The sequence below is a fragment of the Ovis aries genome, chromosome 5 (genome assembly GCF_016772045.2).
Source record: "Ovis aries strain OAR_USU_Benz2616 breed Rambouillet chromosome 5, ARS-UI_Ramb_v3.0, whole genome shotgun sequence".
NCBI lineage: Eukaryota > Metazoa > Chordata > Mammalia > Artiodactyla > Bovidae > Ovis > Ovis aries.
Window position 1 is genome coordinate 14,205,405 of NC_056058.1, and position 17,167 is coordinate 14,222,571.

The window sequence follows — 17,167 nt, forward strand, 5'->3', positions numbered from 1 at the left end:
CTCTAAGATGACGTCATCACGAAGCTACTTGGACCAATCAACTTTAGCAGTGGAGCCCGCCGACTCCCAATGACCTACTGTCTTGTTGGGCTGTTGGCTTTGGGCGGAAGCGGCTGTGAAGCCTAAGAGGAGGAACATGGGGGTGAAGCTTGAGGTGTTTCGGGTCAGTGAGCAATGGAGCGGTCGGAAGGCTGGGCGCGGGGTTCTTCCTGGATGAGGAGAAGGCTCAAAAGGGAGGCCTCCGAGAGAGGGGCTCTGGGGCGAAAGCTCCATTGATTTGAAAGGGACCTTTACAGTTGGAGACGTAGAGGAGGGGGCTCTGGGTTGGGGGCTCTGGGTTGGGGGCTCTGGGAGGGCAGGTGTGAGGAAAGCCCTCTGAGAGATGTGACCTGGGAAGGAGGCTCTAAGAAGGAAGACTTCAGGCTCTGGCGGAGCTCTCTGGTTTACAGTGGGTGTGCGTCTTTCTCCTAGACCGACTCCTAGACTCCGAAGAATGAGTTCTGGGTCTGAGGGCGCTCTGGAATCTCGCTGGGGGTGGTTTGAGGTCTCAGAGAGATGCCTTTATTGTACGAGTTCTTCTGCCCCGGGGCCAATATGTCTGTCTTTCTTTGAGAAAGAGTCTTTTAGACTCGGAGGGGGCTTTCGAGGTGGGGGGTGACTCTTGGATTCTGGGGACTAGACTTCAAGGTGTGTGACTTCTGCACCCTTGCTGGGAGTTTTGGGGTTCTGGAGGGTCCTGAGGAAACACCTCTGGTCTCGGCCAGAGGATGGTTTTCCCGACTCTGAGCAGCCGCTGTACAGTAGGGGTGGAGGCGGGGATGGTAATTCCTGACTACTCATCCCTCCCCTTCCCTTCCAGATGACCATCTACCTCACCTTCCCTGTGGCTATGTTCTGGATTGCCAATCAGGCCGAGTGGTTTGAGGACTATGTCATACAGCGCAAGGTGGGCATCAGTTCATTCCAAGGGGTGGGGAAGGGTATGAGGGAGCAGGGTCAGCCTCCCCTGAGCCGACCCCGCCCTGGATGCGGGGCTCTGGAGGCTTTTGGCTTGTGACTCCATCTATGACTTTGTCCCTACAGAGGGAGCTGTGGCCCCCTGAGAAGGAGGACCAGGTAAGCATGTAATTTTCCTCCCACCGGAGGGGGGAGGGGCCTGGATTCCTGTGGCCATGATGGGACCCTCAGTCGTGGGCAGGGAACCTAGAGTGGAGGGACATATGATTTCCTTAACTGCCCTCTCCCTGAAAGTGAAAGTGAAAGTCGCTCAGTCGTGTCTGACTCTTTGCGGACCCCATGGACTCTACAATCCATGGAATTCGCTGAGCCAGAATACTGGAGTAGGTAGCCTTTCCCTTCTCCAGGGGATCTTCGCAACCCAGGGATCAAACCCAGGTCTCCTGTATTGCAGACGGATTCTTTACCACCTGAGCCACAAGGGAAGCCCAAGAATACTGGAGTGGGTAGCCTATCCCCTCTCCAGCAGATCTTCCCAACCCAGGAATTGAACTGGGGTATCCTGCATTGCAGGTGGATTCTTTACCAACTGAGCTATCAGGGAACTCCCTGAAGGTCGAAGCTAATCTGGGGTTGTAATTGGCACAGGCTTCATTGTAGACAGGAACTCTGAAGCCACGGTCTGGGGGGTTAAGGGGAGGTGGGCTGGGAACAAGATCCAGGCCCTGAGGTGCATTTGCCTCTCCTTCCTTCCCATCTCACCTCCCCAGCGCCGGGAGCTAGAAGAATTCAAAGAGAGGATACGGAAGCAGCGGGAGGAGAAACTCCTTCGGGCTGCCCAGCAGAGTCCCTGAGGCCTCTACGTGCCGGATTTCCAGCCTGCTTCGCAGAATAACACACACACGGTTCTTTGTTGCTCATGGAAGTGCTTTATTGTCGGTTCTCAGGGGCCAAGTGGGGCCCAGGACACCTCAGGCCCTCAGGGGGCTTGTGTCTGGGGCTGGGGGCTGCTGTTCCGACGGAAGCTGAGAGCAGCTGGGTCCTGGGGGGTGAGGAGGGGTTGGGGACTGAGGGTCCCAGCTCGTTTCTGCACTCCATCCTGTTGATACAAAGGGGTCAACCAGAGAGAGGGGCCGAGGGTAGTGCCAACCAGAGGGGGACGCAGACACTGGAGGGAGGCGGCAGATGGCAACTGGGTCACACCTCCCCCCTCCCGTTACCTGCTGCCACCGTCCCTGAGCCTCTGTGCTCCTCAGTTACTCAACATTAAGGGTGGTATTTTGGGGCTGGTGGGTTTTGGGGGCCTCACTGGGGTCCTGATCAGAACCCAAGCTGTGGGCAAGTATGTGTGATGTGGACATGTGGGGGTCTGGATGCATCCTGTGCACAAGCTCACCTGTCTTCCACCCTCGGGGTGCCTTCCCAGGAAGGGGTCTATGCTCTGTCACCTCCTCAGCTCTCAGACACTCGGGCTCAGGAGCTGTGAGTTCCCGCCATGTCTCTGACTTGAACATGCCCCAGACATGACCTCGATCCCTTTTCAGCCCTGTCTGGGCCTCTGCCCTCCCTCTGAACTGGGGTATTGGATCCACCGGGGTCTTGTGACTGGCAGGGACTCAGGATGAGTGCACCGACCAGACAATGGACGGACAGAGGTGGGGGTGGGGCCCCTTGCGCTCCTGGCTGGGGGTGGAAGGCAGGGTTAAAGACCTCAGCCTGGTCGGTCTCTCCTCAGCCCAGACAGAACATCACCTACCTTGGGGCCCAAAGGCTGGAAGCCAGGCAGGGCGCTGACCGTCACTCGCTGGTCATCCATGCGGCGGCCCTGGGTATTGGCCAGCATGTCCATGAGGCTGTCCATCTCGGGTGCAGGGGCGCTCTCTGCGTGGAGCCAAGGCCGTGGGGAGCTCAGACAGCCCAGCTGGAGCCCCCCAGCCCACCCTGCCACCCCCCACTCACATCCTCCAAGAAGCATGCTGGTATCTGCCCCCAACCCGTGGGCATCTCTGTCCCCAGTCACCAGCTCACTTTCTCAGACTCTTGCCCGCAGGCCCCCCAGGTGGCCACTTGCCCCCTTCATGCCCGGCCACCCACATCACAGCCACTTCTGCACACCCTGCTGCCCACTCTCACGGCTGTCAGAGGCTGGGCCCGGCCCCGCCTGCAGCGAGCAGCGCTGCTCCTCCATCCGGCCGCCCTGCACGTGGCTCAGCAGGTTGAAGAAGCCCTCCTGGTCTGGGGAGCCAGCCTGGGGAACAGATATGCTCAGTCCAGCCGGCCTCAACCAGGAGACCTGTCAACGCAGCCAGCCAGCTTCCACTTGGCTCCCAGGCCCGCCCTGAGCTTCTCCGTGGTTCTCACCATGGTCCCCGCCGATGTGCTGCTTTGCAGAGCTGCTCCAAATGAGACATGAGTCTCCTTCTCAATCTCACCCTGGCCCCTGCCCCAGGGGCCCCACCAGCAGTGTCACGTGACTGCAGCACTGCCCCGAGAGAGGGCTGACGTCCTACATAGGGGCCTGACTGCAGGGCGGCCCGGGACTGGGACACTAGCCAGGGGACCGTCCCGGGGGCTGCTCCCTTATCCCAACCTCCTTCCCCCATAGGGTCATCACTGAGAGCCCTGACCTCACTGGGGGCTGGACTAGGCACTCAGAGCCTCAAGTGCCCTCCTGCACCTTCTTAGGTGGCAACTGGGTCAGGGGTCCCAGAAGACTCCTTGCTAATTAGGTGCCCTACAAATGAATTAGTCTTGTCATTCACAGGCCCTTGAGTGGGGGGTGGGAGGGTGGGGCCTGCTCACCTTGTTGCAGGCAGAGCCCACATTCTCCTCTTCCTGGTCCATCGTTGTCCCTGCTGCCCTCCCCTGGATCCCGTCCACCTTCTGCTGGCCTCTGCCCCGGTCCCAGACCAGAGAAGGCTTTTTAAGAGACTGGGATATTGGGGGGGGGGTGTGTAGTGGATACCCAGCCCCAAATCCCCAGCTCATGCCCCATCTGCTCCCACCCAAGCTTAAGCCCCATAAAGATGATCCAGATAATTGTTTTTGCAGCGTGAGGCTGGGGCTGCTGTGGGGGCAGGAGGCAGGGTGACCTGGGTTTAGGACCTGCTGGGCCTCAAGGACTCAGGTGGAGTGCAGGGTCTCCGCAGTGGAGAGCTTGAGCTGACTGGACCCCCTTGGGAGAGGACTGGACCATGGGACAGCTCAGGTGAGATCTGCATCCACCTTGCCCACCCGTATTTGCTGGAAAGGCAGTTGCCATCCACAGGTGGTGGGAGGAGAGGAAGCTCAAGGACACCTGAGCCACCACCAGCTAGCCTGGCTCCACCTCTGTCTCCTGGCCATCCCTTCTACTACTGTCCGCAGGCCTGGTTGTCCCCACCCCATGCCCCCCAAAACTGGAATTTATGGGAGCACTTGTCTCCCCATCACCAATGCCAAATTGGCCTGTCTCCTCCCATTTGACCCCCCCTCTCCCAGTCCCAATTAGGAATGAGAGGCTAGAGTCCTGGCGAGGGAGGCAAGAAGGAAACCCCCTCCCCTCCCCTGAGCAGCTCCCCATCAGTGCCCCGGGAGAGGGGTTGGGAGGACTCCATGTGCACCCCACCCCCTCCCCAGGATGTCTTTCTGGAAACCAGTTAAAGTTTCTTCGCAGGATAAAGGGGCTGCACCATGACCACTTCTGCCAGATTGTAAAGCTTGGTCCTCCTCCCCAGACAGCCCACTGCCCTCTGGAGCCCCTGTCCACATCCTCCCCGTGGCCCCATGATCCCAAATGCCAAAGTGCTGTCCTCCTCCTCCGCAGACGTATTAGTTCCCAGGCGCCTTAATGAAGTGTGCCAAACGAGGCAGCTTAGAGCAGCAGACATTTATTGTCATACAGTTCTGGAGGCCAGAAGTCCAAAATCCAGGTGTTGGCAGGGCCATGCAGAGGAGAGAATCTTTCCTTGCCTCTCCCTGGGTTCGAGTGGCTGCCGGCAGTCCTTAGTGTCCTGTGGCTTGTCGCTGCAGGACTTCAGTCCCTGCCTTTGTCATCACAGACATCCCCATCATGTACTTGTTTTCACGCGGCTGTCCTAACACATGGACGCTAGCTACACTGCTTTGGGGACTCACCCTACAACTTCATCTTTTACTAACTGCACCTGCAAAAACCATATATCCAAAACAGCACATCCTAAGGTGCTGGGAGTGAGGGCTGTAACGTACTTTTTTTTTTTCTTCAAGGGGGTGGTTAGCACACCCTTGAGCCCATAGCAGCAGTAGACAATTATCCTCACCTGATAGAGTGAAGCCAGACCCTACAGAGTCTCACCACCAGAGGACAGACAGATGCTAGAGGTGGTCCCAGCTTCTTCCGGGTTTTCCAGCTCCCTCTCCCCTCCCCATTGCCCCTACAATCCATCCTTCCTCCCAGGAACCACAGGGGTCTCCTCCCTCCCCCACTCAGAACTCTCCCTTGGCCCCCATTGTCCTCAGGAGAAAACCTGAATACCATGAGATCGTGGAGATGTTCTAAACTTGACTGGTGATGCCGGTCAGGATGGCCATCATTTTAAAATCTTATAAATGCTGGAGAGGATGTGGAGGAAAGGGAACCATCCTACACTGTGGGTGGGTATGTAAGAGAGTGCAGTCACTATGGAGAACAGTATTGGAGGTTCCTCAAAAAACTAAAAATGGAGCTACCATATGATCCAGCAATCCCACTTTTAGGCATACATCTGCACAAAACTGTAATTTGTAAAGATACATGCACCCTAGTGTTCACTGCAGCACTATTCACAAGAGCTAAGACACAGAAGCAACAGATGAATGGGTAACAGATGGAGAATCAACAGATGGATGGATAAAGATGTGGCGCGCATACACAGTGGAATATTACTCAACCATTAAAAAGAATGAAATAATGCCATCTGTAGCAACATGGACCCAGAGATTATTATACTAGGTGAAGTAAGTTAGAAAGAGAAAGAGAAACAGCACCTGATTTCACTCATGTACGGAATCTAAAATACAACACAAATTATTTACATAGCAGAAACAGACTAACAGACATAGAAAAGAGACTTGTGGTGGTCACATGCAAGGAGGGGTGGAGGAGGGGTGGGCTAAGAGTTTGGGGTTAGCAAATGCAAACTTCTATATAGAGTATAGCACAAAACTGTATTTAATATCCTGTGATAAACCATAATGGAAAAGAATATGAAAAAGAACGTGCATGTATATCTGAATCATTTGCTGTAAAGTAGAAACTGACATTGTAAATCAACTCTACTTCAGTAAACTAAATTGACAGGTAATGAATACACAACCGTGAATATGGCAAAAGCCATTGATTGTCCCTTCTCTGTGGTTAAATTGTATGTTAATTATATTGTAATAAAGCTAAGAAACAAAAAGGGGGGAAAAAAGGATGGTAGAGAGGGGGAGAGAGAGAAGATGAGAGAGAAACAAAAGAAAAAAGAAAAACCCAAGCTCCTTTGTAGACAGGCCAGCCCTCCTGGTTTGGCCAGGACTGTCCCAGTTTTATCACTGAAAGCCCTGGGTCCCGAAAACCTCTCAATCCCATGCAGATTGGGCTAGGTTAGTCCTGCCATGTCCCACTGGGGTCTGGTCTCTGTGGCCCCTCCAACCTCAGCTTCTGTCGGGGAGGGGGGCATCCCCACCCTCATCTCACTCCAGCTACTCCTCCAATCTCACCTCCTGCTTCTCTATGCACGGCTGCTCCCTAATATCACTCAGGGTTAAAAGATCACCCCCTCAGGATACCCCTCTGGCACCACCCCCAATAGAGTGCCCGCACTCCACCCCCAAATTTGCTATCATATCACTTTCTTTCCTTAAAGCATGATTGATCATTTTCCCTCCCCTCCTCCTCCATTCAACTTTAAGTGTGCCTGGCAGGCTTTCTGGTCTTACTCATTATGGTCGGTCCCATGCCCGTCCTGTGAAAGTAGCAGAGGGCATGGCACTCGGCTAAACTCTTTAAAAAAACATGGCCAGATAAAAGCATGCGTTCAGGACTGAGCCAGCTCAGGAGTCTGCATCCACACATGAGTGTCACACACCTTAAATCCTCATCGAAAGGAGAAGGTGATGGCTGGACTGTGCCTGCTGTGTGATAAGGTGTCAGCCCTTGTCTGGCACACAGCCAGGGCAGGCCCTGATACTTTAAGTCGATTGTAAATTGAGATGTGTGTGTATGTATGTGTGCAAGCGGCTGAACATGCCACTGAGTTCACGTGTGCATCAGCAAGTCTGTGACTAGCATACCTCCTGGGACCGACTCGTGCTTCAGACTGCAATAGGCCTATCCATCACCGGGCCTTGGACAAGGGTCAGTCCGAGCTAGTTTCATTGTCCAACCTCCACTGCCCATCAGGGCCTCTGCAGGGTAGACTGAGAACCTGTGTATGCATGTTAGCTGCTCAGTCGTGTCAGACTCTGTGATCCCATGGACTGTAGCCCGCCAGGCTCCTCTGTCTGTGGAATTCTCCAGGCAAGAATGCTGGAGTGGGTTTGCTATTTCCTTCTTCAGGAGATCTTCCCGACCCAGGGAAGATCTTCAAACCCCTGCATTGCAGGCAGATTCTTTATCATCTGAGCCACCAGAGAAGCCCCGACTGAGAACCTAGCACCCAATAATTGCTGGCTTAGCTCCAACCTTCCCCCCAGGCCTCCTTATCAAGTGTTGCCCAAGCCCATTGCTGCTACTAAACTCGGGAACAGAAGGTAACTGGATCACGGGTTTGTGGTCCCGTAGCTCCAGGTAGGCATACACAGTATCCTCTAGACACAGGGGAGAAATTTCTGCCAGGGTGGAACTATGCCTGGGGAAGATAAAGGGGTTATTATTGCCTTGCGATCCCGCTTTCTCGCTGCCCACAAGCTAAGGAAGTGTGTCTGAGCTCACGTCTATGAACGTGTCGTCGGGCCGTGCTCCTCCGGCGACTTTAAAGATCTCTGCTGGGACACTTTCGCCTGTCATTTCAGCAGGGAACACAACTTCTCTGAGAACGGGTGGAGGGGCGGGGCCAGGTGGGCAGGGGGCGTGTCCCGGACCCGCGGGGCGGGGTCCACGTGGATGACGCGCGGAGCCACGCCCCCACCTTGGGACAGACCCGGAAGCGGCGGCGCCCCTAGGGAAAGATGGCGCCCTCAGGGCTGAAGGCGGTGGTAGGAGAAAGTGAGTGCCGCCCCCTGGGGGCGGGGGGCCGGGGGCGCACGGACTCTGGGAGTCTAGCGGCGGGGAGTTGGGGACCTGGCAGGGCGTCGAGCACCTGACCCTCGAGGGGGTGGGCGGGGACTTGGCTCTCCCTTGAAGGAGCGGAACAAAGTTGGGAGACTAAACTGCGGGGACCCAAAGGAATCAGACTAAGGGTGGCATAGACAGGCGCTGGGTATGGACTTCTGGACCCCCTAGAGAATGGGCGTGGGGAGGGCACCGCTGGACAGCCAGGCTCCCGGGTCTCTGAACCTGGCAAAGTTCGGCGGGCTGGACTCTTGGGGCCCCATGGTGCGGACCGCGGCCGGGCCTGGGTGCGCTGGTCAGCGACCCCAGCTGGTCAGAGTGCTCAGGATGCGCGTCCAGGTTCCAATGCAGATCCAAGGGCGGGGGACGCCTTACTCTTTGCCCGGCCCCCAAGAGTCCCTTGTAGCCTGGGTACCCTGGCATCCAGGCCTCCCGGGCCGGGTTCTTGGGCGGTGGGGGGATGGCGCGGGGGGACTGGAGGTCGTCCCCTCCCCCACCTCCGGTAGTTCCGGCCTCAGAGTCTCCTTCCGCCCTGGCAGTGCTGATAACAGTGGACAAGACACTCTCGCTGGCCGGGGCCGCCCTGGCACTTTTGCCCACTCCCTCCGCTAGGCAGAGCCGAGTGTGGCTCAAACTCCCCAGACCCCAACTGAAAAAGGGGCCTCCTCCTATGAAGGGGTTGATGGAGACACAGGAGAGTCACTGATTCCATCTTACAAATGAGGAAACTGAGGCTGGATATTGGGTAATGGGATAACCACAGCCACGCATGTTTCAGACAGGGATCCAGGGGTCCTGCGTTCTGGTTCAGGGTAAACGATGGAGGTGGAATGAGGGTGTGGCTGAAATCTACATGCCAGGAGTACTCCAGTAGATAGGGGGATGGAGAGCCCAGTTCTGGAGGCAGGTAGACCTGTTATGTGAGTCGTGGCTTTCGAGTTATTCGTTTATCTAAAGCATATTTATCTACTACTTATGCTCCAGGCACTTGCCACTTAGGTGCTGAGGGTCCTTAGGCAACTTACTTCTCCTCTCTGAACCTCAGTGGCCCTGACTATAATTTGGGGGTGACCAGGAGCTACCTCAAAGGACTGAGGGGGACGAGTAAATGGAGTTCCAATGGAAGTCCAGCCCAGGACCCAGAATGTTGGGGGGCACCGTGGGGCCAGAGGACCCCACATTCTGAGCCCGCCCCTCATTTCCCTGCAGAAATTTTGAGTGGAGTCATTCGGAGCGTCAAGAAAGATGGGGAGTGGAAGGTAGGGGCGAGATAGAATGCCTTGTCTAAACCCATGTCAGGGCCCTGAATGTGGGACAGCCCCCCTCCAGCTCCCTGAGGAGGCTGCTGGTCCACAGAGGTCACGTGGGTGGGTCTGGGATGGGCTTGGGTGGGGTCCTGGGTCCTCTTGTTCAATCAGCTCATGAAGCTGACAGACTTGCCCGTGGCTCTAGCCCCTCCTCAGGGACAGCTTCAGCCTCTCCCACCCTCTTTTCTGTCCATTCCATCCATCTGGACAGGTGCTCATCATGGACCACCCGAGCATGCGCATCTTGTCGTCCTGCTGCAAGATGTCAGACATCTTGGCCGAGGGCATCACCAGTGAGTGGCTGCCCCAACCCCAGGCTTCCCAGCTGGGACCAGAGTTTGGGTCCCCTGAAATTGTCCAGGACTTCCAAGAATGCAGTTTCCTGTACAGACAGCCCTGATATGGCAACCCCTAGATAGGCAGGCTTCCCACGCAAGGGGCTCCCCAGCTGCAACCCCTAAGGGGTCAGCCTCCCCAGCTGTGCAACCCCTTTGTGTGGAGCTCTCAGCATGTGACCCCGAGAATGTGTAACTTTCTAAGGTCGATCCCCAGGAGGCGATGACTGTGTGATCCTGCATGTGCAGAGCCCTGCCCATGTAGCTCTTGTGATCCATGGATGTGTCCCCTGAAGCTCAGGACCCTCAGGGAGTGTGCATATCCCCTGCTGCCTCTGCACCCCAAGTGTCCAGCTCCCTGAGTGTGCGACTCTGCATGTGCCCTGGCCCCAGTGCCATCCACACGTGTCCCCTTTCTCTGTTCCTACTAGTTGTGGAGGACATCAACAAAAGGCGAGAACCCATCCCCAGCCTGGAGGCTATTTATCTGCTGAGCCCCACGGAGAAGGTGCCTATGATAGTGGGTGTGTGTGCGCATGCGTGTGTGCCGGCATGCATGTCTGTATGTGTCTGAGGAGCAGGCAGTGGCTGGGAGGTTGGGTCAGGGGATGGTCTGTCTAAGGGTACTGGGCCAAGCCTGGAGAGTGATCCGCCTTCCCCAGTCGGTACAGGCCCTGATCGCAGATTTCCGGGGGACCCCGACCTTCACCTACAAAGCAGCACACGTCTTCTTCACCGACAGTGAGTGAGGAGAGCCGGGTAGGGGTGCGGTGTGGGGGTCAGGGTAAGGGGGTGTGAGGGCTGCCCTGGCCTGATGCCCCATCTTGCCCATTCCCAGCCTGCCCTGAGCCCCTGTTCAGCGAGCTGGGTCGTTCCCGTCTGGCAAAGGTGGTGAAGACGCTGAAAGAGATCCACCTTGCTTTCCTCCCCTACGAAGCTCAGGTATAGCCCAGCCTAGTTCTGGGTAGGAAGTGGGGCTTCGTCACCAAATATCCCAGGTTCCCTCGGAAATAGGCAAGGCGATAAGTAAAGGGGGTGCTGAATCAGAAAGGAAAGCAGCTAACAACCGGTGGAATGAGCTCTTAGTGGGAGTCACCTGGAGTTCTGTCTCCCTGGGCAATAGCAGGGGGCAGCATACAGCTCACCGCTCTGTCTTCCCACCCAAGGCGGAGGGGGCTGCGGTATTCCAGAAAACAGTAGTTAGGGGGCTCCCCCAGGCCTGCAAAGCAGGCTCCAGAGACCAGAGGAAGCCCCGGGGAGTGGCACATGGCCGCGGCTGGAGTTGGGCAGGGGCGCACCTCCAGTGGTGGCGGCTCTGTGCTCTCGCAGGTGTTCTCCCTGGATGCCCCCCACAGCACCTACAACCTCTACTGCCCCTTCCGGGCGGGCGAGCGAGCGCGGCAGCTGGAGGTGCTGGCCCAGCAGATCGCCACCCTGTGCGCCACACTGCAAGAGTACCCGGCCATCCGCTACCGCAGGTGGGTCCCCAGCCAGATGCCGCCCTGACCTTGACCCCATCCTGCTTCCAACCTTGCACCTCTCTCCCAGCTCCAGACCTCACCCTGACCCCTGACTCCCATCCCTAACCCCATCCCTGACTCCCAGTCTGTGCTGACTGGCCCTCCCCAACCCCACACCCTGAGGCACCCACCCCGTGTCTGCCCACCCCACCTGCAGGGGCCCAGAGGACACGGCACAGCTGGCCCACGCCGTCCTAGCCAAGCTGAACGCCTTTAAGGCAGACACTCCCAACCTGGGCGAGGTGAGGGGCTTTCTGGGGAGGTGGAGGGAGGCCCCAGCCAGGGTCAGGGTCAAGGGCTTCATCCCCCTGCCCACCCCTTGCACCCCAGGGCCCTGAGAAGACTCGCTCGCAGCTGCTCATCATGGACCGGGCGGCCGACCCCGTGTCCCCACTGCTGCATGAGCTCACCTTCCAGGCCATGGCCTACGACCTGCTGGACATCGAGCAGGACACCTACAGGTGGGCAGACCCTGGAACTCACCCCTGCCATCGCTGCAGGCCTGGGTCCCTGGTCTTCAGCGAGTGCTTGCGACCTTCATGTCTCTGGTTTTCCCAGGTACGAGACCACCGGGCTCAGTGAGGCCCGGGAGAAGGCGGTGCTGCTGGACGAGGATGATGACCTGTGGGTGGAGCTTCGGCACATGCACATCGCGGACGTGTCCAAGTACGTGTGTGCGTGTGTGTGCTCGTGGTGGGCACTGGGGTTGTGGGCCCTCTGGCACGCAGTCCCCACTCCTTCATCCCCTTGTGGACCTGTACTCCATGAATGCCTGTCAACAAGCCACACCCCTCTGCTGGCCTCCCCACGCCTCTCCAGTGTGGGCCTGTGTCCCCTGGCTGGCATCCCCGGGCCATGTGACTCCCCCACCCCCCAGCTCTGCCCTCAAATGACCATCTTGGCACCAGTCCCCAACCTACCGCTGCCCACTCTCACCGCCAGGAAGGTCACGGAGCTCCTAAAGAATTTCTGTGAGAGCAAGAGGCTGACCACAGACAAGGTAGGCTGTAGGGTGTAGGGTGCAGGCCCGGGGCAGGGTGGGCCACTTGGGAGGGGTGGGGCCTCAGTCTGGAGCCCTAACCTGGATTGGGGGCCTTGGATAGGCAGGGCCTGGCCTCACGCTCAGCCTTGTTCCCAGGCCGACATCAAAGACCTGTCCCATATCCTGAAAAAGATGCCACAGTACCAGAAGGAGCTGAACAAGGTGAGCGGTAAGCGGGGACCAGGAACCTGCCGCCTCCAACTGTCACCCCGTCTGCACCCTAACTGAGTGTTACCCCCGATTCCCACACCTACCCTGCAGTACTCGACGCACCTGCATTTAGCCGATGACTGCATGAAGCATTTCAAGGGCTGCGTGGAGAAGCTGTGCAGCGTGGAGCAGGTGGGTGGGCCCTGGGCAGGGGTGGGGTCTGTATGGGCTGGGCTGGGAGTCGTGGGGCAGGGCCTGTGGAGAGGCATTTCTGGGGCAGTCTGTGGCTTGTGGGTGGTGGCCCGGCCTGGAAAAAGGCAGGACCTGGGTAAGGGCTGGGGCCTCTGGAGAGGTATGGCCTGTGTGAGGGGTGGGATCTGTGGAGAGGAGACTTGGAGTGTGGGCGTGGGGCCTGTGGGGGCCAGCCCCTTGGAGAGGCAGTTTCTTGTGGGGAAGGCAGGCCTAAGGAGCTCAGACGGTAATCTGCCTGCAATGAGGGAGACCCAGGTTTGATCCCTGGGTCAGGAAGATCCCCCTGGAGAAGGAAATGGCAACCCACTCCAGTATTCTTGCCTGGAGAATTCTATGGACAGAGGAGCCTGGTGGTCTACAGACTATGGGGTTACAAAGAGTCCGACACCACTGAGCAATTAACACGCTGCTGCTGCTGCTAAGTCGCGTCAGTCGTGTCTGACTCTGTGCGACCCCATAGATGGCAGCCCACCAGGCTCCCCCATCCCTGGGATTCTCCAGGCAAGAACACTGGAGTGGGTTGCCATTTCCTTCTCCAATGCATGAAAGTGAAAAGTGAAAGTGAAGTCGCTCAGTCGTGTCCAACTCTTAGTGACCCCATGGACTGTAGCCTACGAGGCTCCTCCATCCATGGGATTCTCCAGGCAAGAGTACTGGAGTGAGTTGCCATTACCTTTTCTGAATTAACACACAGACCATTGGAAATGTGGGGCCTATAGAGAGGTGTGGCCTGTGCGAGGGATGTGGCCTGAAGGGGAAGAGGCTGAACCTCGGAGAGGGTGAAGCCTATGGCTAGGAGGGGCCTGTGTGAGGGGTGGGGCCTCATGGCGAACAGGTGTAGAACCTTCAGAGACTGGTAGAGCAAAATGAAGCCCAGAGGTCTTGCCGAGGCCCATGGGGACGTCCCTCCCCTGCCCCGTCCCCCAACGTGGTGGCTAACCCCCATGTTGCCCCAGGACTTAGCCATGGGCTCAGACGCAGAGGGCGAGAAGATCAAGGACGCCATGAAGCTGATTGTACCGGTGCTGCTGGACGCCGCTGTGCCAGCCTACGACAAGATCCGGGTTCTGTTGCTCTACATCCTGCTACGGAATGGTAGGTAGGGGGCCTGGAGTTGAAGGGGGGAGGAGGTTGGTATACCATCATTCACTCCGGTCTCCGGTGACTGTGGGAGGCTTTCACTCCCACAGATGCCCCCACACACCAGGTATGCCAAACCCCACAGATACCCCTCTGGACCTTGGGCCACCCTCCATTGGCCTCCATTGGCATGGAGACCCTCTGAATCTATTTTTAGGACTCCTCCAAATTTGGCCCCCTCAGCTGATTCCAGAGGCTCCCCCAATCTATCACCGCCTCTGGGATTCCCATCCAGAGTTCTAACATGAGGAATCCGCCCTCTCTGTGAGCGTAGGTGGTTCCCCCGGTCCCTAGGGTGTCTCGACTGCTGGATGCCCCCACCCCAAGCCCCTCAACCCAGAAGCCTGCGTGGCTACCTCTGTACCCTCCCCCTTGCCCACCACCACCCTGTGAGCCTCCACAAAAGCCCCGCCTTCTGGCCGCCTCCAGGTGTGAGCGAGGAGAACCTGGCCAAGCTGATTCAGCACGCCAATGTGCAGGCGTACAGCAACCTCATCAGGAACCTGGAGCAGCTGGGGGGCACTGTCACCAACCCCGGGGTACGCTGGGCAGGGAGAGGACACTGAGTCAGAGGGGAGTGACTGGGGTCAGAGGGCACATTACCAGGGCGGGGACACACCAGGCGTGCTGTGGTTCTTGGAGCACAGGGAGCCCTGAGTAGGGTCTGGGGGTGGGGGGGCAGCAGGGCTGTTCCCAGTCTGAGAGTCACAGGAGAAGTGGGGCCTACGAGGCATGGAGCCCGAATCCTAGTGGTGCTGCCGTGTGGGGCATGCAGTCCAAGTCCCACAGGCCGATAGCTGGGTCCCCAGCACGGGGCACGGGGGTGACCCTGGGCTCCCGGAGGCCTCAGGGCCACCAGTCCAGCCGGAACACACACAGCAGCTTCCTGGGCTCGGCTCTCGGCACGTGCCTCCGCCCTCGACCTTGCCCTCTGCTGCTGCTCGACTGCGGGTGCCTCTCATGTTCTCCCAGTGCCTGTCCTCTGCCCCTCTCCCGGGCCCCCGCCTGTCGCCCTGTCCACCGCCTCTCAGCTCCCCTGTTTCTACGTCCTCTGTCGTCCGTCCCCGTCTCTCTCTCAGTCCTGATCTTCTTCTTTGTCTCATCTAGGTTTCATCACCTGTGTATTTCTTCCTTCCTCTCTCTTGTTTTCCCTTCCTCGCTCTGTCTGCAACCTCCCCCAGCCCGACAGGCCCCATCTGTGACCTGCCTCCTTCTCCCTAATTCCCCCACCGACCCCACCCGCCCCACCTGTAGAGCTCTGGGACCACCAGCCGACTGGAGCGGAGGGAGCGCTCAGAGCCCACCTATCAGCTGTCTCGCTGGACCCCCATCATCAAGGACGTGATGGAGGTACTGCTGGTAGGGGTGGGATCTGACCTCCCCCATCCAGGCCACCCTCAGCCCCCTCCCTGCTCACTGTCCTAAGCCCCAGGGCTTAAGAGAAAATCCCTCATTATGGGCATCTCCGTGGCTCTGCCTGGGTTCTAGGGGCAACCCCATCCCACACTGGAGGAACTGGGGAGCAGAGAGAGAGAAGAGCTTCATCTTCTCTCCACTTGCTGGTCCCCTCCTCTGTCCCTCTCTATTCACTCCTGCCCCCCAGGACGCCACCTGGGTCCCCCTTTGCCCTGCCCATACCAGCCCCCGCCCCACTGGGGGAGCCAAAAGCAGTGGCAGCCTAAAAGACCTGGCTTCTTGCTTCTTGCCATCTGTATGGAGTCCTGGCATCTCTGCCTGCTTAGAGGCCCCCTTATCCCTATGGATCCTGGATGCCTAGACCTCTGGGTTCCTGAGGGGTGGGGGGCTCAGAATCTTGGCTTCTCCAGGGGCTGGAGGTCCACACTCCTGGGTCACTGAGGAGCTGAGCAGGAGCAGGGTCCTTAAGAAGCTAAGAGCTCGGGTCCCTGGGTCATTAAGGGGCCGGAGGTACAGGTGGCAGCCCCTTTCTGCCAGGATCTTGGCCTGTGAACATACCCGATGGAGGACGCTCCAGACCTTGGGCCTCATTGCCTGGGCCCCTCTCCTCAGCCTCCCTCTCCGGCCCTAGGATGCTGTGGAAGACCGGCTGGACCGAAAGCTGTGGCCCTTTGTATCTGACCCTGCCCCCACACCCAGCTCCCAGGCTGCCGTCAGGTGAGGCCAGGGACATGCCCAGACCCACAGGAAGTGAGGCTTGGGTGAGGGGGTGATCTGCTATCCAGTCTGACCTCTGCCTGCCTTCCTCGCACAGTGCCCGCTTCGGCCACTGGCACAAGAACAAGGCGGGCGTGGAGGCCCGGGCAGGGCCCCGGCTTATTGTCTACATCGTGGGTGGCGTGGCCATGTCAGAGATGCGGGCCGCCTATGAAGTGACCAGGGCCACTGAGGGCAAGTGGGAGGTGCTCATCGGTGAGTGGCCAAGACTGGGGTCTCCTGGGCTGGGCAGGGGCTGGGAGCCCGACTCTCCCGCCTGTGGGTTCCTAGGGAACTGATAGCTGTGTGCCTTCTGGGTCCCCAAACCCTGGAGCCTCTGCAGGGCTGGCGTCTGGGAGCCCTAGGTGAGAGGGGTTAGGGCTTGGCTTCCCAGGGATGGGGTCCCCTGGGAGTGAACCCTTCCCTTTCCAAGAGGTGAGACTCCTAAGTCCTGAGAGCCAGGGTTTTCCTGAACAACCCTCTGGGTGGAAGGGTCAGGGGCCAAGGCCACTCCCACACCCCCTCCCTCCCGCCCAGGCTCTTCACACATCCTCACCCCAACCCGCTTCCTGGATGATCTGAAGACTCTGGACCAGAAACTAGAGGATGTCTCCCTGCCCTGACCCCTGCCTGACCTGCTGCGTCCCTTTCCAGAGAAATAAACTCCCATCTTTCTGCCAGCTGGCACCCACCTTGCTTGCTTTTCAAAGGAGCCATATGGGGCCCCCCTCTCTTGGGTCCCGTCCCCTGACTTTGTGCCTCAGGCCCCACCCAACCCTGTTCTTCTGGAGGGCATTCCACACTCTAAGGTGAACATGGACTCCAAGATCTACTAGCTTCCAGGTTCCAGCCAGCGTCTTGGGTTGGCCTTTCCAGAACCTGGGAACCAGTGATGGTTCTCCTGACCACTCTGATGGGACTGTCTGTAGTAGGGCATCAGCAGACCAGACAGACTTCCCCAGCCCTTCTGGCACTGTCTCCTTGGGACTTGCAGCCGCACAGATCAGGAGTCTTTTCCTTTTCCTGTAGGAGCACGG

At 58.2% G+C, this 17,167-nt stretch overlaps 3 protein-coding genes across 7 annotated transcripts; 2 read left to right on the forward strand and 1 right to left on the reverse strand.

The window, feature by feature from the left end:
• Positions 1-124: 124 nt before the first annotated feature.
• LOC101122597 (protein PET100 homolog, mitochondrial) lies at positions 125-1,877 on the forward strand. Of its 2 annotated transcripts, none has more exons than XM_004008556.5 (4): positions 125-163; positions 860-946; positions 1,084-1,116; positions 1,728-1,877. In XM_004008556.5, exons 1-4 carry the CDS (start codon positions 137-139, stop codon positions 1,809-1,811), a joined length of 231 nt encoding a protein of 76 aa, XP_004008605.1. In that variant the 5' UTR covers positions 125-136; the 3' UTR covers positions 1,812-1,877. The 2 variants fall into 2 exon arrangements, with proteins under 2 accessions (XP_004008605.1, XP_060272273.1); XM_060416290.1 differs by lacking the exon at positions 1,728-1,877 and adding an exon at positions 1,365-1,640.
• Positions 1,864-11,984, reverse strand: PCP2 (Purkinje cell protein 2). Of its 4 annotated transcripts, none has more exons than XM_042250008.1 (4): positions 11,858-11,984; positions 3,073-3,205; positions 2,714-2,838; positions 1,864-2,056 (listed from the first exon to the last, which is right to left on the reverse strand). In XM_042250008.1, exons 1-4 carry the CDS (start codon positions 11,864-11,866, stop codon positions 1,937-1,939), a joined length of 387 nt encoding a protein of 128 aa, XP_042105942.1. In that variant the 5' UTR covers positions 11,867-11,984; the 3' UTR covers positions 1,864-1,936. The 4 variants fall into 4 exon arrangements, with proteins under 4 accessions (XP_042105942.1, XP_042105941.1, XP_042105939.1 ...); XM_042250007.2 differs by lacking the exon at positions 11,858-11,984 and adding an exon at positions 3,760-4,071 and having other exon boundaries at positions 3,091-3,205; XM_042250005.2 differs by lacking the exon at positions 11,858-11,984 and adding an exon at positions 3,760-4,071.
• Positions 8,084-16,810, forward strand: STXBP2 (syntaxin binding protein 2). Its single transcript, XM_027969722.2, has 19 exons — positions 8,084-8,146; positions 9,422-9,471; positions 9,731-9,812; positions 10,286-10,362; positions 10,517-10,595; positions 10,693-10,796; positions 11,184-11,332; positions 11,532-11,616; positions 11,705-11,835; positions 11,933-12,040; positions 12,317-12,374; positions 12,513-12,578; positions 12,678-12,758; positions 13,775-13,913; positions 14,388-14,497; positions 15,213-15,308; positions 16,006-16,091; positions 16,189-16,346; positions 16,668-16,810. The coding sequence occupies exons 1-19, from the start codon at positions 8,110-8,112 to the stop codon at positions 16,751-16,753; spliced, it is 1,782 nt and encodes a 593-aa protein (XP_027825523.1). The 5' UTR covers positions 8,084-8,109; the 3' UTR covers positions 16,754-16,810.
• The last annotated feature ends 357 nt before the right edge of the window (positions 16,811-17,167 follow it).

Excerpts from the sequence above, each read along its gene's own strand:
- LOC101122597 (XM_060416290.1), top strand. The coding sequence starts at position 137 with ATGGGGGTGAAGCTTGAGGTGTTTCGG. Across the intron at positions 947-1,083 it reads ACTATGTCATACAGCGCAAG|AGGGAGCTGTGGCCCCCTGA; the intron begins GTGGGCATCAGT and ends TTGTCCCTACAG. Across the intron at positions 1,117-1,364 it reads CCCCTGAGAAGGAGGACCAG|GGGATCTTCGCAACCCAGGG; the intron begins GTAAGCATGTAA and ends TCCCTTCTCCAG.
- PCP2 (XM_042250005.2), bottom strand. The coding sequence starts at position 3,945 with ATGAGCTGGGGATTTGGGGCTGGGTATCCACTACACACCCCCCCCCCA. Across the intron at positions 3,206-3,759 it reads TGGGCTCTGCCTGCAACAAG|GCTGGCTCCCCAGACCAGGA; the intron begins GTGAGCAGGCCC and ends TCTGTTCCCCAG. Across the intron at positions 2,839-3,072 it reads CCGTGAGAGTGGGCAGCAGG|AGAGCGCCCCTGCACCCGAG; the intron begins GTGTGCAGAAGT and ends GGCTCCACGCAG.
- STXBP2 (XM_027969722.2), top strand. The coding sequence starts at position 8,110 with ATGGCGCCCTCAGGGCTGAAGGCGGTGGTAGGAGAAA. Across the intron at positions 9,472-9,730 it reads AGAAAGATGGGGAGTGGAAG|GTGCTCATCATGGACCACCC; the intron begins GTAGGGGCGAGA and ends CCATCTGGACAG. Across the intron at positions 12,375-12,512 it reads AGAGGCTGACCACAGACAAG|GCCGACATCAAAGACCTGTC; the intron begins GTAGGCTGTAGG and ends CCTTGTTCCCAG.